A 24,055-nucleotide genomic window follows, 5' to 3' on the forward strand; every position below is an offset into this window, starting at 1 on the left:
TAATTTAAAATCCATATATCAGTTTGATCATTATTTTTTTAAATTATTTTAATTGAAGTATTTACATTTTTTAATGTATTTTTTAGTTGTCTTATATACAGAGTTTTCAAAATAATTATAAGTTCTTGGTTTCAATGCAAGAGTTTTAATTTCTAGGACCGGATCATTTTGAGTATCCATCTTTATATTACTAGATATTTTTATTTCTATGAATATTTTATGTTTAAACCATTTTTATATGTAATGCTATAAAATATGAAGAATAACATTATAATTAAGAATTGTGAATATCATTTCGGAATCCATAATTGATGGATATATCATTCATGTTTTTATACAAGTTCCAAAATTGGGTGTTTCGAATGGAAATGAATATTTTTAAATGACTGTTGATGATGATCAGGAAACTATTTTTGTTTGTAGTTTTATTTGGGAAGGTTTTCATTGAATATTAAAAGATAATGAAAAAATTTAAACATATAAATGATGAATATGATGATAAGAGATTAGAAATCTAGCAATCAAAGATGAACTTACGCAAATTACAAAAACAAATTTCTGGAAATGCATGTATAAGTTATGTTTGTGATATGATTTCTGTTATATAACTATAATGTGTTTTCGTAAATTGTGTTTGTTCCTTCGAGCAGTTGTGTTTTCTGCTAACGTATACACGCCTCTCTAGTAGTAATTAGCGTTTTTCACTTTGGAATATTTTCATTGCGCAAGCAAATAGTCAACGTATCTGAGTTGTGTGAGTTCGAGTTTGATTTCAGTTTTGCATGTTTGCAATGACCAAGTTTTACAGTCTTCTGCATAACTAAAAATACAACAATTTGAAAACAAAGTCTAAAAAATTTTTAAAGTTAAATATTAGTGATTTTTAAAAGTCTTAGAAATTTTATTTAACAAATATCATTGATTTTAAAAAATCTTAGATTTTTATTGAATATACATTACACTATTGATTTTAAAATATGCTTTAGATTTTTAGAAATCTTAGAAATCGTTAAAATCGTTAAATCCTTAGATCGTTTAAAATTCTTAGAAATGTTATTTGCTTTTATGAAGTCTTTGAAATTTTGTTTAACAAATATTATTGATTTTAAAAAAGTCTTAGGTTTTTTATTTGATAAATATCTTTAATTATAAAAAATGTTTTAGATTTTTATTATACATCAAATGAATAAAAAAGTCTTGGAGAATTTTTTTATTAAAAGTTAAAAGGTCACATGATCAAAGGTCATGACTTTAAAACTTGTGAGAGTATTAAATATAGTAATATAATGCAGTATGTGAAACGAGATATTTAGAGACCGAAGCGAGTGAGTATTGGTCTTGGATACCTCGTTTCACATACTACTCAATTTTAGGTTTGATTATATAACGCTTAATATAAAATGTATTACGAATACTCGCTCCTTTTAACAGAAAATCAAAAGAAAAAATTGGTAATGCTTACAAACGTAAAACTCAAGTAAGGAAGATATCATACAGAAATTTTATTCAAATGCAAATTTAACACTTAATTTAACAAATTAACAGATTGATGAAATTAAAAAAGCAAAAGCAGCCGGACATGGAGTTGAAATAAAGTTTAGTAAAACACAATTACAAAAACAATGAGGTCTCTTAAGTGCTTTGCTTAATTTAGGAAAATGGCTTTACCGTTTTTAGCTAAAAAAGCTATACCAGCTCTTGGATTACCAGCAGCTTTTGGAGCTATTCAAGAAAAAGTTAATATAGCTATACAATAAATGATACCTCTATCAAAATTAGATAATGATGAAGTTATGGATAAATGGATAAAGATTTGCGTTCTCGAGGAACGTTTAGTAAAGATGTGTTACCTGAAATAATGACTAAAAATGAATCAATTATATATAATTATTATCAGTTTACAGGTTTATTTTAAAGGAAACAGTTTAGAAACAACATTTTAAAGGAAATAAAACTCATTGGGTTTGTTGTTATAATGATGAAAACTCAGACAAGGTAGAATATTTTGATAGTTTTGGAATGATTTCACCTGATGAAATTATAATGTATATGAGAACCACAAGCAAAAACATTATTTATGATCGTTCACAAGTTTTTGGAAAGAAACAGAGGAAGAAAAGCAGATGAAGTTTTATTACATTTTCATGAAGAGCCTACAATTCTTAATGAGATGTTGATGAGATTTTTCACTAGTTATATATCATAATATAAAAGATGGAACCATAGACATCGGAAATATAATTACTAGATGCCTAACTAGTTTGCGTTGCTAAGGGAAAAATGAAGCAAGCATGCGATTGAGAAAAACGTCCAAAAAGGCGCGAAAATGCGTAGGCGTATGTGAGCGTATGGGAACGTTTCACAAGATTGCTTGCTGTAGAGCAATTTTCGTAGGGTAAAAACAAATTTATTTTGTAAAGCAAACTAGAAGTCACTTATCGAAAGCTTTATCGCGTTATTTGTGACTTATTTAGTGTCTAAATATGGGTGGATACGGTGATAGCCAGGCTTGTCCATGGGACATTTTTTTCTGTCCCATCCCATCCCATCCCATAGCAATTCATGCCTGTCCCATCCCATCCCATCCCATGCCATCCCATCAAAATACAATTCAATAAATGTTATTAAATTTATGGAAATTTAAGTCTAATGTCTATTAGAATTGACTACATGTACAAAGAGAGATACAAAACGACAAAATTTATTGGCTTTGTTAACTTTAAAGTTCAGAAAAGTTGTCTATCTATGACAATTTATTATCATTGGTACTCATATTCCGAGTCACTGTGCTCATTTAGCAAATTTTCAATGCCATGGGAATTGCAATTCGTGCTGTCCCATCCCATCCCATCCCATGGGACATTTCCCATGGACAAGCCTGGGATAGCCTAGGCCCTAGAGCCCTAGACCGTAGTCTGTGGTATAAGCTGATAGGAAGTTAAATAAAACAGCAAGTTAAACGTCTGATTAAATTTCTGGTTAGCTTTTCGTGTTTTACTTTAATTTTTTCCGTATATTAATTAAACGTACATTAATGCAAAATATTTGCCTAACGTAGCCTTGGCTGTTACCGGTATACACCGGTAGGCCTAAGCGTAATTATACGATACGATCGAAAAAAAACTTAACATCCAAAACAAGATGGCGGCCTTATCTAGGAAAGGATCTATTAAATTATTTACGGTAATTTTTCAATTATTTTTGGTAGTCACTACTTCACTGGAAAAATTATGCGTTCAAATCTACTTTTCACAATTTCTTGTTAACGTAACGTAAATTTTATAAAGTTATAACCTAAACCAGCGCCTAAACCTATCTTCTTATCTAAATCTAAATCTAACTGCAATAAAAACGTAAATAACTAGAATCAACTTTTTACATGACCATTCTCCTATGTTTAACAACATATGTATAACAACACGCTGTGTGACCTGTGTGATCCCAAGTGAAAACAACCAACAGCGGCAACAGACACATGATATCAAGTGCTACTTTTGTGCAGTTTTCTTTGTTGTAGGATGAATAAAATTGTATGTATGTGTAAGTATAATCGGCATTTAAAATTGTGAACATATTAATAAAATAATATCTATATATATAATTAACCAAATACAAAATTCAAGCAGTACAAGTGATAACGTATATATAGTTTGAAACATGTCAACATATATGCATAAATCATATTGTGTATACAATATACATTGTTATAATTATGTACACTAATGTTATTTAAACACATACAAAATAACAATATGGTTGTACAATTTTTTGTCTGCATTTAGAAACATTACACTTGTAAGCTCCTGTAACAAAGACAAAAACAACTTGCACTTGTATTATAGTGATTTAATACATATTTCACACATTTTTAAATGACACAAGTTTGTTGGCGTGTTGTCCGTAGCCAATTTTATTTTGGCCAGTGCTCTGTGATTTTTTTATTCTCACCCTTTCTGAGCACTTCATCATCCTTATTCTGCAAAATGTGTGAAACAAGAATGACATTAAGCCCAAATGCAACTCTCACATCAAAAAGGAAGTGCCAAGGTTATTCACAAGTAATGCAGGAACACGCACATTCTGCCTCGATGATCACACCCAGCAAATTCCCCACGAAGTCAAACCTGCGCAAAAAATTAACCAAATAAAGCAAAAGATACGGCGGAAAACAAGCGATGTGTCAACTTGGTTGTAAAATAGGACATACTGTGACTGAAATTGATGGGACTTTTAATCACCGTACTTCAGAAAACCCTATTTACTTAGTGCTTGATCCTTGTCACGTTTTGAAGCTTGCACGTAAAGCTTTAGCAGACTTAGGAATGATCTATGATGAAAGAAATCAACCAATTAAATGGCAGCACATTAGTAAACTGCATAATTACAAATTGCACTCAGTTAAAAGAAGGTTTAAAACTGGAAACTCGATATCCACAAGCCATACTGAATTCCGGAGACATAAAATGAAAGTCAAGATTGCAGCCCAGATCATAAGTAGCGCTGTGACAGAGGCCATTGAGTTTATAATGAAATCAGGACACCTTGAGTTTCAAGATGCAACTGGTACAATATATTTCATCCGAGTATTTGATCAGTTGTTTGAACGACCTCTCACCATTCCCTCAATAAGCGCCAAACAGCGATGAAATACCCGTCACAGAAGAATTTATAGCAACCCTTCACCAAACAATGAAGTTCCAAACGATGCTCCTGTCATGGACGAACCAGAAATACAAAACATACATGCCGATAGAAAGAATTCTTCGCCAATCAAGCCGAACCAACAAAGGGGTACCTCCAGCTCGTTATGGCGAACAGTGAAATATTTCGTATGTAGCCTAACTTGTGTTACCTTTCAGTACGTGTACGATACGCGTTCAGTATGTGTTATCTTGAGTACGTGCTTATTGCAAGCTCAAGCTAATGTATAATACAAAGTCCATTATAACAACCACAGTCATTAGACCAAATTTATTATAGGCCAGGTAAAAATTTAATGAAAATTCCTTTGTTAACTCGCCTTGTTTTGCTTTACTTCTTCTTGTGTTTTGTTTCTGCTTCGGGAATTTCTTAGTCGTAGACTACGACTACTTCACAGTTTGTATTGTGACAAACGAACATCTTTTGAGCTGTGAGGTTGTGTTGCTTTTCTATTATTATTGCTTTACTATTATTTTATTATTTCAGATGAATGATTTTACGTTTAATAAAGTTAAGCATAACGGCATCATTTAGTACAAAGGGGTCTTGCATATAATCATGTAGTGTGCACATAACCGTTTGGTGCTCTATGCACTGAAATTATGCAGTTTTATTTTTATCAAAGCACAATAGGGTTTGAAGAAAATGGTGTTGAAATGCTGTTTTTTCATACGTTTTGTGGTATTGGCTTGCATATAATTATAATTCACTGGTCTACAATTTTTTTTTCTTTGTTGTATTGATTCTAACACTTCACTTTAGCTAATTTTGGGTCGCTGAATTCAATAATGACCTCAGACTTTCTCTATCACTTGAAGAATTTTTGCTACCGGCATCTTCATTTTTTGCAGTTGCGAAATTTTGTGCCTCTGGGAAAACGGTTTAAAAAAATCGAAACCTAGTCTACATTTTTTTACTGGTTTACTTTTAGATTTACCTTTGCTTTAACCATTTAAATTTGAATAGTACCAATTTCTCATTAGTCTGTCCAATAACTATAGTCAAAGAGATGTAAACTTAGTGCCAGTCCACAATTGCGCGCTCAAGCAGCAACAAAGCCAGTATACTACTTCTATAAATGTGTGTTGCTTTACAATGGAAATGTATTTGGATTATTTCCGATTGGACACTCAATGATACTAAAAGAAGAATATGAAAATATCAAACTTGTGCTGGATAATTTGAAATATCATGAGCATGGTTAACTTATTTGCGTGAATCTGAAGATGGCAAACTCAATCCATCCAAAACAAACATTCGATTCCTTTTGTTACCCTTAAACGCGATCGTGATCAGAGGTGGGCACTCGGTACTTTGAAAGTACCGTCAATACCGGTACTTGGACAAAAGTGTAATGACGGTTCCGGTATTCGGTATTATTTTAAAAAAGTAGTTCGGTACTTTTTGTGTAAAAGATGCTGCTGCAAATGCAATGCTTGCCGCTATTATACCACCGGTGAAGGTTACTCCAGGTCAAAACATATGTGATGTTAATCGCTTGCAATTTTTCTTGCCATTTCTAAATTAAAAAAGATCAATTTGTATTGAGGCTTAATTAACATGTATTTTTGAAAACACGCTTGATAAATTTTGAAATTATCATGTGAAAAGTACCGAATTCCGGGACCGACTGAAATTTCTTGAAAAAAGTAATTCGGTACAGAAATACGGCACTTTTTTTAAAAGTACCGACTGTACCGGCAACGATACTGAAATGGTACCGCGGTTCAGTAATTCTGTACTATAGTACCGCGCTACTGCCCACCTATGTACGTGATGATATATGTATCTTTTTGTCATTTGTTACTTTTAACTTTATTATATATAACGTAGTACCTAATTCACTTTCACACTAAATATTCGTAATCTATTTACCCAAGCATACCATGTTTATTGTGATGTCTAAAGTAATGTCACATGGGATTCTACCTCGAGTATACTTTTTTTAAATGCCCGAGGAGCGAGATAGCGAGCTAATTGTCATAATCAGCCCTTATTACTACGGAATTCTCGTGCAGATGATGAAGATGATGATGATCTGATGATAAAAATTTATACCATATTCTACGTCACCGATATACTTTACCACAAATACCATCTAACTTCTTACACTCTGAATATATAACGCCACTTGAAAACACTTATATACTTGATCAAAGATGTCGGTTTAGGAAGTAAATGTTTAAACGACATGATTAACGAAGGAGCTTTCACACAGCTTTCTTAATAACACATTTTATCTAGCTGGAGAACACACAATCGCTTATTAAAACACCAATTATACAAATTATTGGAATTCACTATTACAATCGCAATAGGTTAATGAATGCACTATCAATGGAGTCAGATTAGCGAACAACCGATCAAGCAATAATTATATAATATATAATATAATAATTAACAATAGTTCACAACCCCAACTAATATATACTAATTTTTGCTACTGGTTCTGATTACATTCCACCTCTTGGATTTATACCACAGCCAAGTTTGGAATTTTTTGGCGACCAAACTATTCCTTGGTTAACACATGTTCCAATGTGTTAACGTTACCTTTACAACACAAGTATTATGATCATGTCAAAGAAACGATGGACTTTGTAATAGTCAATGCTCCTGGTTTCAGCATGGCATAAGTGTTGTGGTAACCAATACAAGCATAATCATCGAATATTAATTATGTCATTTATTTGTTTCTGCATGTATTAAGAGCGTGATAATAAAACAGACATCAGTGAACTAAAATTCATTTATTAATTTAAGACCATGAGAAAGAGTCCTTGCATGTAAATACTATGGCGATTTTAATAGTGAATTGTAAGAATTTAGATAATTTGCGTGTTTAGTAAGCGATTGTGTGTTCTCTGGCTAAGAAAAATGTGTCATTTAAAATATGCGCGTGTTGTGTTACATGGCTATACATAGCTGTCTAGTTTAACAATGACACATATCCGTGTAGTAGAGTAAGTGTACTATTCAAGTGCGTGTAGTACACTTTAGAGCAGGAGTGTGCAAACTACGGCCCGCGGGCAATCTGCGGCCCGGCACCTGTTTATTATTGGCCCGCGGCCATCATTGAGCTCGTACGTATAACTTCGTACCAGAGATAAAGAAATACGAAACAAATGTTGGAATTTTAACTTTAACAAACTTTATTTCAACATGGTTTACATAAAACTGTTCAACTTCAAACTATCCAGGTGAAAATTATTTTTCCAAGCATTTAGAGATAATCATTAACTTGCATTCGTTATATGCAGGGTTGCCATACCGTCCTTATTTATAAGATTTGTCCTTATTTTAAAGGTCCGTGTCTTAGAAAATATGTTTGTCCTTATTTCTAAGAAATGTCCTTATTTTCACTTTCGTCCTTATTTTTAGGGCGGATGTGGGCACTTTTGTCCTTATTTTGGGCATTTTGTCACCTTACGATACCATTTTGTACCACAGAGATACCAAAATTATGAACATGCAGATAGTGTCTTGTTTTTTTTTGTTTTTTTTTAGGCACATTGGTTGCTTTCTCTTGTTGAACACTGTTTAAGGTGGTATTCCTCGTTGATTTTCTAGTAGTCCTTATTTTTGAGTTGAGACTGATGGCAACCCTGGTTATATGTATGGAGACCTAAATTACGGTGCGTTATTGAGAAGATATTACGTAGAAATTTAAAAATTATGTATCACAAAAACTATACAAAACTTTCATTTCGTATGGTCCCACCTGTCACGAGACCCTGTAGTGCCGGTACACTGCAGTTAACTGTTAATTGCTACTATGTGTTACATCAAACATGTCAGAACCAAAGGAACTTTTCGAATGCATTTACATAATAATCATTGTTACATAAGTTTTAATGAAAATATACTGAGAACCAGGATGACTCACAAGCATTTATGTCACGTCTTTCGCGTTGCATCACTGCTCCTACGAAGTACGTCGAAATATTCCCATCCTTTATCCGCCCATTTTGCAACGAGACCATTAGATTAATGCTTCTATAGCTTTTTGTTTTATGTAGCGCTGGGCGGCGTAAACTTTGCGTTTGTGGTACCTTTTAGATTAGTAGGGGCGAGCGAGTCGCTACAGTTGTGTGATATTTTTATTCCTTGGGCGATATTTTTCTCGACCTACCTCTTAACATTTTCAGTTGGAAAATGAATCTTGCCGCCAATACGTTTCTTAATGGTGTTTACGATACTTATTGCGTTGTAGGCAAAGCAGCGATCTTTACACATAGTTAGTGACCCGGACACTGGTTAAACGTTTTAGCACATGGCCCTTAGTGAGAATAGTTTTGACAATTCTGCTTTAGAGTGTTACAAAGTTAGACGTGTTCTCGTTGACATAGTTCTGTAACGTACATAGCGTTGGCAAATTATTAGTGGTTACAAAGGAAATAAGATCGATATGTAGAACTGGTGGCCTTAGCTGATTGGCTATAGCAAAAACGATAAATAGAATGGATTTTCGTTTAATCGTTCTTATAAAATCTCTCCTGGAAAAGGGCTCTCTGTGAAGTGTGTTTTTGGAAATGGTACATGATAATTTCTTCTGATGTAATTACGACTACATTTTGGAATATACGGATTTAGACTTTATGAAGGTTGTGCTGACTTAAAGAAACAATAAGAGATAGCATAAACAACGGAGTCAAAAGTAAAACAGACAAAAGGAGTTCTAAAAAAACAATTAAAGCCTTCGGCTTTATGTCATTCCAAAACATTAATATAGCCAACGCCATCACCACAATTCACTGTTCCTCATTCTTCCCTACTTCTTTAAGAAAACTACTTCTTGGTCATCTAGCATGTCGCACATTCCACATCACGTTTCTTGAGGCCATCACCGACCAAAGATTAAAACATTTTCGTTTAGGCTATATGTTATCGCATGTTTATTGTGATTAATGACGTGTAGGCTACATAACGTAGGAATGTTGCTTATGCCCACAAAATAAGGGTTCAGTATTGTGGTCGGTTTATGAAATAGAATAACAAAATCATAGACAAAGAAAAAACGGCCGTTTTGGAGAGCAAATTTTCTATATCTAGGATTGCCATACATCAGGATTTTCCCGGGCATGTCCGGGATTTTAGAGTTCAAATCTGCGTCAGCAGAAATGTTAAAAAGTGCTTAAATGTCCGGGATTTTTGAATAATCCATTTTATGAAATCTAACTAGCAATATTTTGACAGTAAGAATTTGTTATTGTTTTGCTGTTGAAAATGGCTAAGCGAAAATGTAAATTTACTGACGAGATGCAGCCAAGCTCTTTCTAGGAGCAGGCCGAGATGCAGGCCTAGCTTCTTCTAGGCCTATCGCCTGCAAGGTATCGTCCTAACGCCAGTCTAGTGTGATTTTTAGTTAACTTTGCTTGGTGACATAGTAATTTTCATTATTTTGTAATTATGCAAATTGGCTTTTTTATTTTTCGAGTTATTTGACTAGGCTAATTTATTTTGTTGGATCAATTTTGCTGTTTGCTTTATAGTAACCAGACCTATTTTCGTATTTCGTAACTTTTAGGTAGTGAATGTAGCAAAATTGGTCTTATTTTCGTTAAGCGGAAAAAAGGTCTAATATTAACAAAACAGAAAGTTGTTGGACTAAACAAATGTAACAATTTTGCGCTTTTTTGCCTCTGTGACGGTGATGCTGTCTTGCGGAAAAAATCAGCGTTTGGATCGGCAGGAAGTAAGAACACACTGCAAAATGACGAATAGCGCCTCTTTGGTGTTGCGAAAGTTGTTCATTGAGACTGCCAGGAATTAAGCTTTTACATATATGGTAAACCTACTATATACGTCTCAGTGCATAATAATCTGTACGTGTACGTCTATTAACCATCCCAGTAATTACCGACCAGACCTAAAGTCTAGAAGCTAACGCTTCGCTATCGCCTTAAGGTAATAAGCTAGAGTTGCTGAATCCTGGTAAACAAATATGAGCTGATGAATTTCGCATACAAGCTCAACCTGGTAGATAAAATCAAAGCCAGTGTAATAATAACTAGCAAAACATCACGCTTACATCTTCATAATCTGTGATCTGTGATAATCTTTTGTACAGTGAAAAAGAATCAATACAAACATGGCATAGAATACGATGTACTTACGTTATACATATTGTGTTTTTGTAGTAAATCGTCGATTTCATTGTGGAATAATAATGGAAACACAGACCTCGCAATATACATGTGGCTAAACACCAGAACAACACGCTCAGCAAAACCAGACTATGTGTCGGTTTTCATCAAAATAGGTCTGAACAGAAGCACAGTGCTCGCCGCTTTAAAGCCCCTAGTTAGTAAAGCTCGTCCACTTCTAAAGCCCACTTTAGCATTATCCAACAGTTCCTGTAGTAAAATACCCCACTTTATAAGCCCATAATGATCCAATCCCAAGATGGGGTTGTAAAGCAGCGATCACTGTAACTGCTTTACACGAAGAAATGACAGCACACCAATAAAAGGATAAAATGGCATATGAAATCTTATGTGATAAAATCATACAGAAATTGCACAGGAAGATATGTTTTTGTTTATATGTCGTCTTCAAACTCATTTCCAATTTTCTGGTCGTGTAGCAAAGAAGTATTCTCATCAACTTTGTCTGCGTCATACTCATTTACAAGAGCTTTAGGTGTTGTGGAAGATTTAATGCATGGAGTAGGAATTAAGTTGTTATAAACTGCAGTTCCACAAAGCAGTACAAGAAAACCGATAACCTGCACAACATAAGCTGGTAAAGCAACTTGTACACAACGTGATTTCAATTTCTGATACTTACTGTGTATGCATATAATTTTTCTTGCTAATAATAAATTGATGCATTCTAAAAGTTATTAGTTATTACCAAAGAAACACAAGCATACTTGCAAATATTGAAAATTTTCCCATTTGGCAATGAGACTGACTGCCCATATAATCAAAGTACGAATGCTATCCAGTACCATCCTACAAAAAATGACAGGAAGTTATATCTACACGAATAATGAAAGAGACAACAAGGAATGAAGACAGCCACAGACAGGCAATTATTTTGAAAAAGGAATTTCACAATATTTTTTCTACTAGTACAGGGTATTCTTTGTTTTATTTTGCAATTTGCAATAAAACATACTATACTAAATATCACCATGACTGGATGGATAAGTTAAAATGTGATATTCCCACAGACATAAAACCTCTCACCGTTTGTAAGTCAGTGAGACATTCCTAAATCTAAATAAATCAGTAATATCCTAAAACACAGGATCTAAAACCTTGTTGTTGCACTCAGTTCCTTTGTAACACTGATTCCAAAAAAATTAAAAAATGCAATACTGCAAATACTGCCAATCTGTGCAAGGGCTAAAGTTCCATTTTGGCCAATTTGATACAATCCATCTAATGCATCTTCCAAAACACCACGTGGATTTCCACTGAAATCTCCAGCCGGAATGTAATACATGGGAATCAAAAGAATACCCAAAATCGTCATACCAAAAAAACCTTAAACATATTGAAAAATTTTACAATTACTTTTGCTCTGTTTTGATTTGTATGGTTTATAAATCAGTTAATTTTTATCATGCTTTATACTGTATCAGCACTTCATTGTATATCAACACTAATACCATTCTGTTCATTTAAGCAAAACATATCACCAGGTGCAGCAAAACACTTCATTTTGCACATGAGCGTGTTAAAACATGCCTCCTTATACTGAATTGTAGATTTCATTTAATGTTTCATTGTTTCTAACAAATGCATTCATTGTTAGTGGTAGGTCTAAGAAACCTTGTCACTGACCTTCCCATCCCACTGCCTGCAGTGGATGAATGTCCTTTCCATTCACAAACTTTTCTTCCACCACTACTTGAACTGCCTGGATAATTTGAGCAACCAAAATAATCAAGTCACCTACACATATACTACAATTAAAACTAAGCACAGGAAAAGCATGTTATATCATAAGAAAAGTTATTGTAACTGTAACCGTTAGATCAAAGGTGTGGCAACTCAATTTTCAATTTCAATTTTTATGCATGTGAATACTATCAGTAATTATTAGTTTTACTTAAACATCAATTAACATAAGGTTTACAGTTCCATGTTTTCGAAGCACTATTACATAATTACCAACATAAACAGAGATAGATAACATTTCATGATTCAATGTTATCCCTGTATGCTTAAAATTAAGAAACAAAAACATGGCAAATTCAGCAGGCTTGTCAGTTGTAAAGAACATGATTTTAAAACAAAATATTTGATTGAACTTACCAGTTAAAATTGCATTAGGACCATGAGTACTGTCTTGAGAAAAAACGATGTCTGAAATGCCCACCAATGCAAGACCAACCACAACAAGGAAAATGCCAAACCAAGCTTTACGTTGTATGCTTCGACGAAGAAAGGCCACTGACAAAAGCGCAGTAAACACAATAATAGCTCCACGTAGCATTTGAAAGCTTGAAGCATAGGTGTAGTTTAGTCCAATATACCTGGAAATGCAATATTGTATATAACACACATTAAAATCCAATTTGGTATATGCTGGATGATTTGATTATTATCCAAAATTATTATGTAAACAAATTATGTTTTAAACTGCATTTGTCATAGCCATTGTTACTTTGGGACATTTCTATATGAATACATTCAAGCAAACACGTGTGTGCAGCAACACTCTTTACAACATGAAAACTATAAGTAATTAAATACAGTCAGGCCTCATTTATCTGTATCCCGTAAAACCGGAATCCTTGCTATCTGTGCATTTTATATACTCTTTAAATAAGGAAACCCCACTATCAGACTCTGACATAGCAATTTAGAAATAGATATGCCAAATCAATTAGACAAGACACCAGCTAATGTGGATTTTGACTTGTGTTACATATTTATATGTCAACTTTAAACACTTGTCACACTTCAAGGTTTGTTTTAGGCGCAGTCATTGACAAATTTCTTTGCTTGAATCAGTCATTTTATTGGGTTAGGTCACACAATTGGATTTTTATTATAGATATTTTTCATGTTCTTTATCTAGTATAGTCCTATAGTCCTATATCTAGCATGCTATAAATTAATTCAATACAATCCACACAACAGCAAAAACTATAAGTGTTTCGTTTCTTAATGTTGACAGATATTTTTAAGTCTGCAATTTTTTTGTGTCATCTTCAATATTAACAAATTATGCAACTTCTACTTTATACAGCTCATTCTAGTATTATGTAAAGAAATTCACTGTAATATTCTTCTCATTTTGATTATCCAAATACCTCACTACGCCAGAAAGTGGTCTGAGTGTACTTACATCAAAGAAGTTGCAGTCATATCACAAGCCGCAGGAGCCAAAAACAAAACTGGACTGAAGTTTTGATTTCCAAAGTTAACTTCTGTTGTATCACCTTTTGATTGTTTGTATTTCCAATAAGCACGCCACAATTGAAAAACAATTAAGCAGGAAAACTCCCCAATAAACATGCCAACAGCCTAAAAGCCATAATACAACATTTATTATAGTTCATAATAAATAAAACTGAAGTAGTAATTTTAATTGCAAGTTTCTGTAATTCAAATGTACACACAGGCTACATGGGCAAACAGAAGAATGGCTTCAGAATAGCAGAAGTTAGAAAAGTCCTTCCGACCATAACATTTTCTTTAAATACATTATCAATTATCATTATTAAGTAAAAGCAGATACATCCTCAATAACCTATAAATCGTTTGTTATGTAACAAAATGTATAAATGTTAAGGAAAAGAATAAACATACATACCATGATACCAACACACATATTTACATAATTAGTGTTTTGAGGAAGCTTAAAATGAATCTAACATAAAGCTGGATAGACAAAAATTAAGAATAGTAGTGGTACTGTAAATACTGATTCATAATAAACAGCCAACATTGAAGCAGTTGAAAGTATGGATAGTCTAAAAGCTGCCATTAAAACAACTGAAATTATATTTATTGAAGCGTTCACTTACTTTTACATCTGTAAAGATATTACAATAAAACATGTAAATAAGCACCAATTAAAGACTACAAGCAAGCCAGTTCAAAAGGCAACAATATTGACATAAATAACACGAAGAACAGTTGTGATGTGATTTTTACTAAATTTAAAAAAATGAAAAATCTATGCAATTCACAGTCAGTGACTAACTAAGCAATTGACTGACCATGGTTTCTCATGTCATGTGATACATTCAAATGTAGATGTGCAGGAACAAGTTTGGCATGCTGACAATGCGAGTTTAAAGTAACAGAAAGCTAATATGCCAAAAGTACAAAATAAACTCATGCAGAGAGAAAGAAAAGCTGACAGAAGCAAAAAGTGACAGGAAACTTCTTGATATATATATGACATAAAACAATACATTATATTATATATGCATATCATAATTACAAAATACCTTTAATAAATAATGTTAACCATTCAAATGACGTTAATTTAAAATAAGATGAAAATAACAACACTTGACTTTGGCATTTATTTGAACTCAAAATAGTACCAGAAACAATATCATATGCAGTACATTTCTACGTATGTAAAGACAATCCAGATTCTACACTGAATATGGCCTGAAATAGACAACATAATTATTCAAAAAAACAATATAAAGTTTCCTACATACCTGCAGAAAAGGATGATCAAATTGATGATATACTCCATTTGGTCCAACAGCACTCAATTTGTCAGCCCATCTACCAATCCAGAAATAAGTGATAAACTCAAAGGCCCCAATTATCAGATGTACTTTTAAAAATAAACATTCTTTGAAGGTTAACAAGTATCATAAAATATTTATTTGGTTTAAAAAATGTACACTATGTCACAAATACATGAGAGTATAGTATAATATAAATTTTATTAACATAATATGATATATGATGTCGCAGTAAGATCATAAATGTATTGGTATATAATTTTTATATCATACTGGCACTCAAAAAAGAAATACTTGTTTTTAGCAGGTTTGCATACAAAACTACGAAAGAAAACTCAAATGAAGTTACCTTCTGGCAAGTTTTTATTATGATTTATGTTTTGTTATGTTTTTTGTTAAACTTGTTAGCACAGTTTCAGTTATAAGTCACCACAAACGAACAAATGCAAAACATTTGGCCAATCCTTTTATGACTGATAACTGCAAGACAGCAAAATATATTTTGAAAAAACCACTCCCTAATACCAGTTCAAACTAGTGTTTGGTTGATCAGTAATCACAACTACACAAAAGAACATTCAGAATAAGCAACCAATAAATAGGGAAAACCACATAACTAAATGGATGCGAACAAAACAACCATAACAAAGGATGTCATCGAGGCTGGTACAATCAATTGGATAAATATTAAACCCACTGAAGTAAGGCAAATCACATGTATGTGCTAAAGTATGGCACATCTACTGAGCAAATAATATTGTTACATTAATAGAAAGCACAGACTTCACAAGCACAGCGCTCAAATCATAACAACTTATATTATATATCATACAAACATTCATACTTTAACAAGTTGTTTAATTTTTTGAAACACAGTAAGTATGTATTTGGTTAAATAAAAATATAAGTGGGAATATATGACTACTTTGAAATTTAGTAGTATTTCAATGGCTATATCTAGAGCTACTAACCAAGTTCTGAGGCACAGCTTTACTTAACTTATAAATTTTGCAATAAGTGGTGGGTAAAAAATACACAATTGTACTTTGGATTAAATAAAACAAAATTAGCCAGGATAGACTATTTTTCGATGAGTTTTTTTATGAAAATGGAAAAGAACATTACTAAATTAGAATTACAATAACACTCAACCAATACAAAATTTAGTTACTCAATCAAGATGTGGGTTACTTAGGGTATATATATATCCGAGTCATAGATTTCAAATATGTGATTAATTTTTGTCTTCAGGACAACTATTTGAGATACCATTTAACCTTCATGGTAATAACATTTAACTTACACATAAATACAGATGTCGTTCAACTTACAGCTGTATCTAAACATGGGTTTATGTTAAGCTTATACCCTGGATACAAATCAGTTGAATAAAACCTTTTAATTGTAATCTATTAATAATAGTCAAAGTTTATTCATTATTGGGTATTGTTATTAGTGGTTATTGTTATTATTGGTGAAAACCAATAATCCAGAGGAACAGATATGAACATTCGCTTTAAATACGAATAAATTTGGAATCCGTAAGTGGGTATGTACTGCTAGGAACACAAACCCGAATATATTCGGCAAATATTAGCAAATTAATGGTATTGTTGTTCGTAGAAATAGTGTCACTTATTCGTCTATGAATGCAATTTATGAATAATTTAATTATCAGCATATCTAATAATTGCTCCAGCAAGGAAAGCTCTCATGTCAAACTTAGCGTAAATCACGTTAATCAATTCACCGCATCCTTCCTTTTATAAAATCACAGATGTTGTTTTCATTACATGGTTTTATTGTTGTTGTTATGCACACTTGCAGTAAAGTAAAAACAAGTGATTAGTTACATTTTTTGCCACTGCATGAGCGCTTAATTTAGTTACGTTTGGTAGAGTCACAATACTGTTAATATAATCTAGATTTTATAGATTTATAAAGATTACTAACACGATCCTTTGACAGTTTAGACTTGCTTCTTTAGGTTTAGTATATACCGGTATGTTATTTTAGTTAATATGTAGTATTTGTTCATACACTGTTTTTACAACAAACCTCAACAAGTATGTATCATTCAATATGCCCCATTGCCATTCCCTCTACGCTGATACCGGAAGAGTGCTTGGCCTTGCGTCTATTGTCTAGGAGAGGCACACAACTATTTTTAACTAACCAAAACGAGATTAAGCTACCGCATTTGTATGCTATGATGTGATGTGATATCAAAATATTGCCTTACTTACTGTTGTTTTTCATTTCAGTAATTTAACAATCTGGCCATGTTTCTTTACAGACAGTCATCTTTAAAAACAATTAAAGTTACATTGAGTGATACTATTTCTGCTTTAGTTGTGACAATTTGGAATGTGAGACGCAATTACGTTGTTACTTTCGCGTTATGTAACTCTTACGTTGGGTCCGACGCAATAAAATTGCTAACCATAACTAACAAAACCAACAACATGCTCAGCTACACGAAGAGGAAAAATAAAACGAAAGGTGCTTGAGATATCCAAATGATTACAAATTGTTTTTTATTGCTTGCAAGAAAGTGTAGAACGATTAAGTTATTACAATGATGTCGCAAAGACAAGCAATACAAGTTGAGTATACTGACACGTTCACATGTTCTAACTAATTTTGGGTTCATCAGTCAATAACATGTTAAAAATATATATATATTTGCCAGAGAACAGCATCATCTGTTCAGTAGATAAGCAAAATCTCTGCTAAGGGAAATCACAAATTGGCAAAATGAAATCCCGGTACAGTATTATAACCTTGGTATGGTTGAGCTCCAATCAACATTAAAAAGACATCAAAAACTGGAAAAAGATAAAAGTAAACTTTTGAAATATTTAGACAAAAAACAAGCAATGAAAATAACCATTGAAGGAGATAAATATTAGCGGCCATAACACAACCCTTGAAAGGTCCTGTGTGGGGACGTGCAATTTACAATATCGAATCCTTACGAACCGAATCCAAAACTATTCGGTTATTGTTTTTGGAAGCGATATTATTCTGATTACAATCATTGCCCACAGAGGTTTTGATTTACTTTGTATAAACTTTTTAACTGGATTATTGTATTGCACAGTTTCACTGAACGTGATGGTTATTAGGCTACTATGCAGTAACGCTAAAATTATTCTAAGATTTAAAGCATTTAATCGTCACAGTAATTAATGCATCTAATTACAGCATAGGAAAAAAGGCGACGAGTGCATGTACGACAGTATGTGTGTTTGGATAAGTTTCTGATAAGGGGAATGAACACAAACACAACAGCCATTGTCGAAAAAGGCAATCAAGGAAGATTTGGCCACCTCTAAACGATTTATTTGTAAAAACTCAATTGTATAGAATGGAGTGAAAATTAGTTTTCAGTTACACCTGGTTTTCATGAATTTTTTGTTACTTAGGTTTACTCACATTTGCACGGTGATGCACAATTCACTGCAATGTTACGATAAGAAAATATTTTAAATCTGTGCAGCCCGACTTCCATGTATGAAACGAATTAATACTACGAACTTGTAAAACTTCCGCCTAAACATACAAAACAAAACTAATAGCCAATACTATAAAGCAGGGTTTCTCAAACTGTGTTCCACGACACACCAGATGGCCGCAGGAGTGCCGCATTGTATTACTATTACCATAAATTACTTGTGTGAATCGGCATTTTCTTCACTGACGCTGATCAAAAACAAACAAAGATCAGAACTTAATGTTGTCCAACAGGAACTAAGGGTGTGCTTGTCTGATTTTAAGCCCCGAATCAAGACTATTTGCGCACAAAAGCAGGCACACCCTTCAAATTGCAGTAGGAGTATATGATTTTACTGGTATGCATTGGTCAAAATAATCTGACTTGAAGCGACTTTTACCATGTATAGTTTTTCAACATAGCAACTTTGGTCGAAAAGTTTGTAAAAAGCTAACATCGTAGGCATAGTAAGTCGGTGTGCTGCGGTAGAATCTGGAATGTTCTGGTGTGTCATAGTCGAAAAAAGTTTGAGAACCACTGCTATAAAGCCTTCTTTTAATCACATTGGGCAACATTGGAATGCAGTAACTATAGTAGAAGCTAAACTTTCTGAAAGTTGCTTAATAAAACGGACAAGAACACAGAGATAAAACAAAAACATACGATGTTGACCAAATGTTGCAAAGTAAAGTAAATTTGAAATTTGGAAGAATTCAAAGGCTTTAACCTGACAATCTGCACACCAAAATACGCACATAAGTTAAACATAGAAACATGATTTAGGCTTAAATTATCTCCAATTGGTCATGTAAGCCAGGAACATACTTGCATTGTCTGTGTTATGATGTTTCAATAATCGATTATGACAACATAACAAGTGTTGTTTATTCACATGCTGAGTACCTGAGTCTAAAAATGGTTAATAAACATAAGACTTGTTGACCAAATTCCTAGGGGTCACATCCCAATTATATCTTAACACCAACATAAATTCAGTGGTGGTCAAAGTACTTAAGCAGAAGTATTGTTATGCCCGAAAAAATCTACCCCACTACAAGTAGAAGTACTGCTATCCAAAACTGCTGAAGTATTCATATGAAATAAAAAGTAGCACATTTTAAACTATTCAAGTAAGAAGTACAGTAGTTTGACAAGTAGTTACTGATCTAAAGTATAAGGTTGTGAAAACAAATTACCACAAGCTTGCTAAAAGCAATATAACTTCAGCAAAACCCATAATTTTAATGTTGTTAAGGCACTATAGAAAGGAAATCTTCTATATGTGTGATGTATGGCCCATAACCTGAACGTGGTGGTGCAGCATGCATTAAAAGAAGACCAGGAACAAGTCTCTCATACTATAAACCCTGTCCGTTAATTGTCACGCACTACCATAAGTCTGCGAAGCACACAAAAAGGGTGAAGGACCATATTTCAGAAAAGAGCCAAATCAACAGGAAATTCATAATGGATGTCACAACCAGATGGATTTCTACTTTTCACAAAATGAAACATATTATACAGCTTAAAGAAGCCATCAATTTCCTTGTCTAATAACGAAGGCATCACTGCTACTCTTAATACAACGAGTGGAAAATCGCTTGAGCTTTGGATGAAGTACTTTAAGTCTTTGATGTAGCGACATTGCAATTGCCCCAAGAAAGTACCACCATCGCACATGTCCTAACCACAAAAAAATCGATCATAAAATTGATAGGGAAGTTTCAGTATGGTATAAACGATGGTTACATTATGCTAGCAATTTTTTAGCAGATATGAGGCATCAAATGGAACGCCAATTTTTGTCACCACTGCCTACTGCAACACCACCTCATGAGTGTTAAATCTACGACCAGTCGGTGTACGAGTCAAGCATTATTGCTACACTAATGGATCCTCGCATTACAACTTCCTGCATTACATCATCTCACGAAGATGTTGTGTTCTTTTTTGAGTTGGTAGAAAAAACGTGCAAGATACATTGTGTAAGCATCAGGCGCTTGAGCGTTGTAGCAATCCGGCTGAAGGTAAAGATTCTTCTTCAGAAGAAAGCACTGACAATATCATCCTTGCTATTCTTGAGGCACCTGACAAGGATACTTCCGTTACTTCAACACGCATTTGCTTGTGAAGAGATTAAAAGCTGCATCAAGAGATATGGACGGCCCACAGTTAGCTTTCCATGGATCCTGTTGAGCTTTGGTAAAAAAAGCATGCCAACCCAAATTTGTTTTTGGTGGCGGTCAAATGTTTTACGCCACTGCCTGCCAGTGTTGAATACAATCGATTTTTGAGTTCGACTGGCTTATCTGTGTCGCCATTGTGAAACCGCCTGAAGGCGAAGCATGTAGAAATTCTCGCATTTCTTAATTTAATTTACCGAAACTTAACTATCTTTACTGATTGTAAATCAGATTGGTTGATGCAAGTTGTGATAAAAAAGTGATGGTGATGTAAATAAAGTGGTAAGTGATATGAAGAACGACGTTTAAATTTTGAAGTATTTGTAAAACTTTAGGTATGACTTGTTCGATCAATCACGCAATGATTCGGTATTCGTTTGCAAGCAATGTTTTATAATTCGGATTCGTATAAACCAAATAGTTACCGTCTCAGCACATCCCTAATTTCAAAGAATCATAACAGACATGTTTGTGACGCTATCACCCAATGAGCGTTCTGTGGTCCCAATCTAAGAACATCCTGCAAGTCCCATCTTGTCGGACCGCGATATACAGCGACCGAAAGCTTTCCGCAGATGCTTCTTGGATGTGGAGCAATCTACCACAGGATGTGCACCATGCGGACAGCCTCAATACTTTCAAGAAATCATTGAAAACGTACCTACTTATCAGCCCTAAGCTTTTTATCTATGTCAATTTATTATCGCTATTTTTACTGATCGTTTATTTGTGATATACTGTATTGTACTCTTAGAACTATTATCTATGCCATCCACCCTTTTGTTTAACTACAAACTTACTTGGTTGCCAAAGTGTTGATTGATCCAGTTATTACCATTCCAATTGCAAGCAGTAGTTGGTAGGTGGTCCACATATTTTCTAATTTGAAGTGCAGTAATGTCACACAACAAAACTAAGTTACTAACAACTGAAAATACAGCTCCATAAATTGTGACTTGCGATTAGTTTGATACAATTCGGGACAAGCTTCTATTTGCGAGTTTCCAACCATTTTAAACCTTACATTTTCAAGTGACTATGAAAATAGTTCGCTATCTCAAATAGAATATATCTTTTTCTGAGTAACCAAAAAGTCAACTTTGATTATGCGTCTTTCATTTTTATGTGTTCAACATAAAAGTTAACAGTATTTAATGGCAGTCATGTTTAATCTTTTTTTCTGGCCTTTTGTGGTCAATCATCTAGTTTGCAGATTGTCTAAATTTGTTGTGCAGGCCAATCTCTAAAGTGTATGCTATGTAGTAGTGTAGCGGGAAGTCAAATTTTTCGACAAGAAAAATTGATTCTATTAGGAACAATATAATATAACAAACAAGAACATGAAAATGAGTAAAACTTAGCTACAGATAACTTCGATGGTGTCGATAGAAGGTGGACATTACCTCATAGCGCTGGGTGGCAGGGAGCCACTGTATATATATCATATGTTGAGATATGTCGAAGATAACGAAGTAAACACAATAAAGGCATTTATAGACTGGAACTAGCAAGTTCTACTTAGTTCAACTCATTATTATGTTCTGTAATGAATTTCACTCTAACACCTTTACAATTTCAAATTTGGCACGCGATTGTCAGTTTTTATGATTATCTGACCCTTTGTGAAAAAAAGTTTGTTAAAACCTGATGCAAGGTATATGGAGTTGTTGTATAATGGAAAATGAGATAAGGTCATCTTCACAACTGCTTCTTAAGGTCAAAGACTTTTTATTGCACTTAAGTAAAATTCCCAAAATTTAGACTTTAAAATTAGGGTTGCAAAAATTAATCAGAAAGTACTAATAAAAAAAACTGTAAATACTGTAACATGTGTTACAGATGAAGTCTGCATATTGAAAAACAATTTAATATAGCCTAGCAAATATGGAAAATAAGCATAAACTTTTTTCAAATTTAATTAAAAAATTTTAGTTCATTTTACCCTAAGCTCAGTTCACCCCATTTTGCCCAGTATGGTAAGTAAACTTATACTTAAACAGTTAATATACACATATTTAAAACTGTGCACATATAGGCCTATGTATAATAGTGAACTCTATCGTATACAATAGTGACAAGTTCGCATTCATTCAGCAACCGAGACATTTCTTGATAAACATATTCTACAGCACTCTCTAGAACTTTGTTGGTTTAACAAAATTAGAGTCAAACTCGTAACTCAATATGCCAGTGTCAGATAGTAGCTGGTATCAAAGTTAATAGAAAAGACAAGTTATGCGAACTATCCTTGACATGTGACTACTGTAAACAAACAAGCAAGGTAAAGACAGACTTTTTTCAACCCGAGTTTTTGGTTTATTGCGTGGCGTCTACAGTTTGTGGCGTGTAACAAAATTACTTCAAACAAAGCTAGAAATGCAAAAAACGGCAAAATATGCATAAGTTGGCAACAAACCATCTACTGTAAAATCAAAAATATACAGATTATCTTGCCAATTCATCCTTTAGTTCCATATAGGGTTATCATATTTTCATCACCCAAAAGGAGGAGACAAAGTAAATAGTAATACTACTGCTTATAAGATGTCTAATACATGAGTTGCAATCACCATGATCAGCTAAAACAGCTCGTCTGTTGATTTCGATGATTCACGCAGATAACGCTTTCTATCTCGATGATTCACTCGACTAAATCTCGGTCTCTGCTCTGCTAGATGTGCGAGCTTACAAAACGTGAAAGCGATAGGAGTTAAAATGTTCGACAAGAAAAACGCTGTTAGTTGCAACAGGTGTAAAGGGTAAACAATATTTTGACAATGTGAGATACATATAGCTAAAGCTGACATATTGAGACATAGATAAGTAATCAGTGTTAAAGTTAAGATGCGGGTAATTTCAATAAAGACTTCTTATCAACACAGAAGCTGGACAAGAACCTGGGAACGTGCTGAAAGGAGTGTTCACACTAAGTTATTCAGGGCAAGTTTTCAAATATCAAACGAAAGTTGAAGTGTTTGCTAACAAACAAATCATAAATTTCAA

At 33.5% G+C, this 24,055-nt stretch overlaps 1 protein-coding gene across 2 annotated transcripts; it reads right to left on the reverse strand.

Annotated features, from left to right (window-relative positions):
* Positions 1-10,733: 10,733 nt before the first annotated feature.
* On the reverse strand, positions 10,734-22,449 carry LOC143445212 (solute carrier family 35 member F6-like). 2 transcript variants are annotated; one of them, XM_076944140.1, is made up of 8 exons: positions 21,853-22,449; positions 15,341-15,410; positions 14,008-14,186; positions 12,969-13,189; positions 12,495-12,605; positions 11,966-12,194; positions 11,576-11,657; positions 10,734-11,428 (listed from the first exon to the last, which is right to left on the reverse strand). In XM_076944140.1, the coding sequence occupies exons 1-8, from the start codon at positions 21,924-21,926 to the stop codon at positions 11,243-11,245; spliced, it is 1,152 nt and encodes a 383-aa protein (XP_076800255.1). In that variant the 5' UTR covers positions 21,927-22,449; the 3' UTR covers positions 10,734-11,242. The 2 variants fall into 2 exon arrangements, with proteins under 2 accessions (XP_076800255.1, XP_076800256.1); XM_076944141.1 differs by having other exon boundaries at positions 15,341-15,462; positions 21,853-22,002.
* Positions 22,450-24,055: the final 1,606 nt, after the last annotated feature.

This window comes from Clavelina lepadiformis, chromosome 2 (assembly GCF_947623445.1).
Source record: "Clavelina lepadiformis chromosome 2, kaClaLepa1.1, whole genome shotgun sequence".
Taxonomy (NCBI): domain Eukaryota; kingdom Metazoa; phylum Chordata; class Ascidiacea; order Aplousobranchia; family Clavelinidae; genus Clavelina; species Clavelina lepadiformis.

Bases quoted from the DNA above. Each gene is read 5' to 3' on its own strand.
- LOC143445212 (XM_076944140.1), bottom strand. From the start codon at position 21,926: ATGTGGACCACCTACCAACTACTGCTTGCAATTGGAATGGTAATAACT. The intron at 13,190-14,007 runs GTAAGTACACTC...TTGCATTTCCAG, and splicing joins ATGACTGCAACTTCTTTGAT to GTATATTGGACTAAACTACA. The intron at 12,606-12,968 runs GTAAGTTCAATC...GTATATGTGTAG, and splicing joins TCCTAATGCAATTTTAACTG to GTGACTTGATTATTTTGGTT.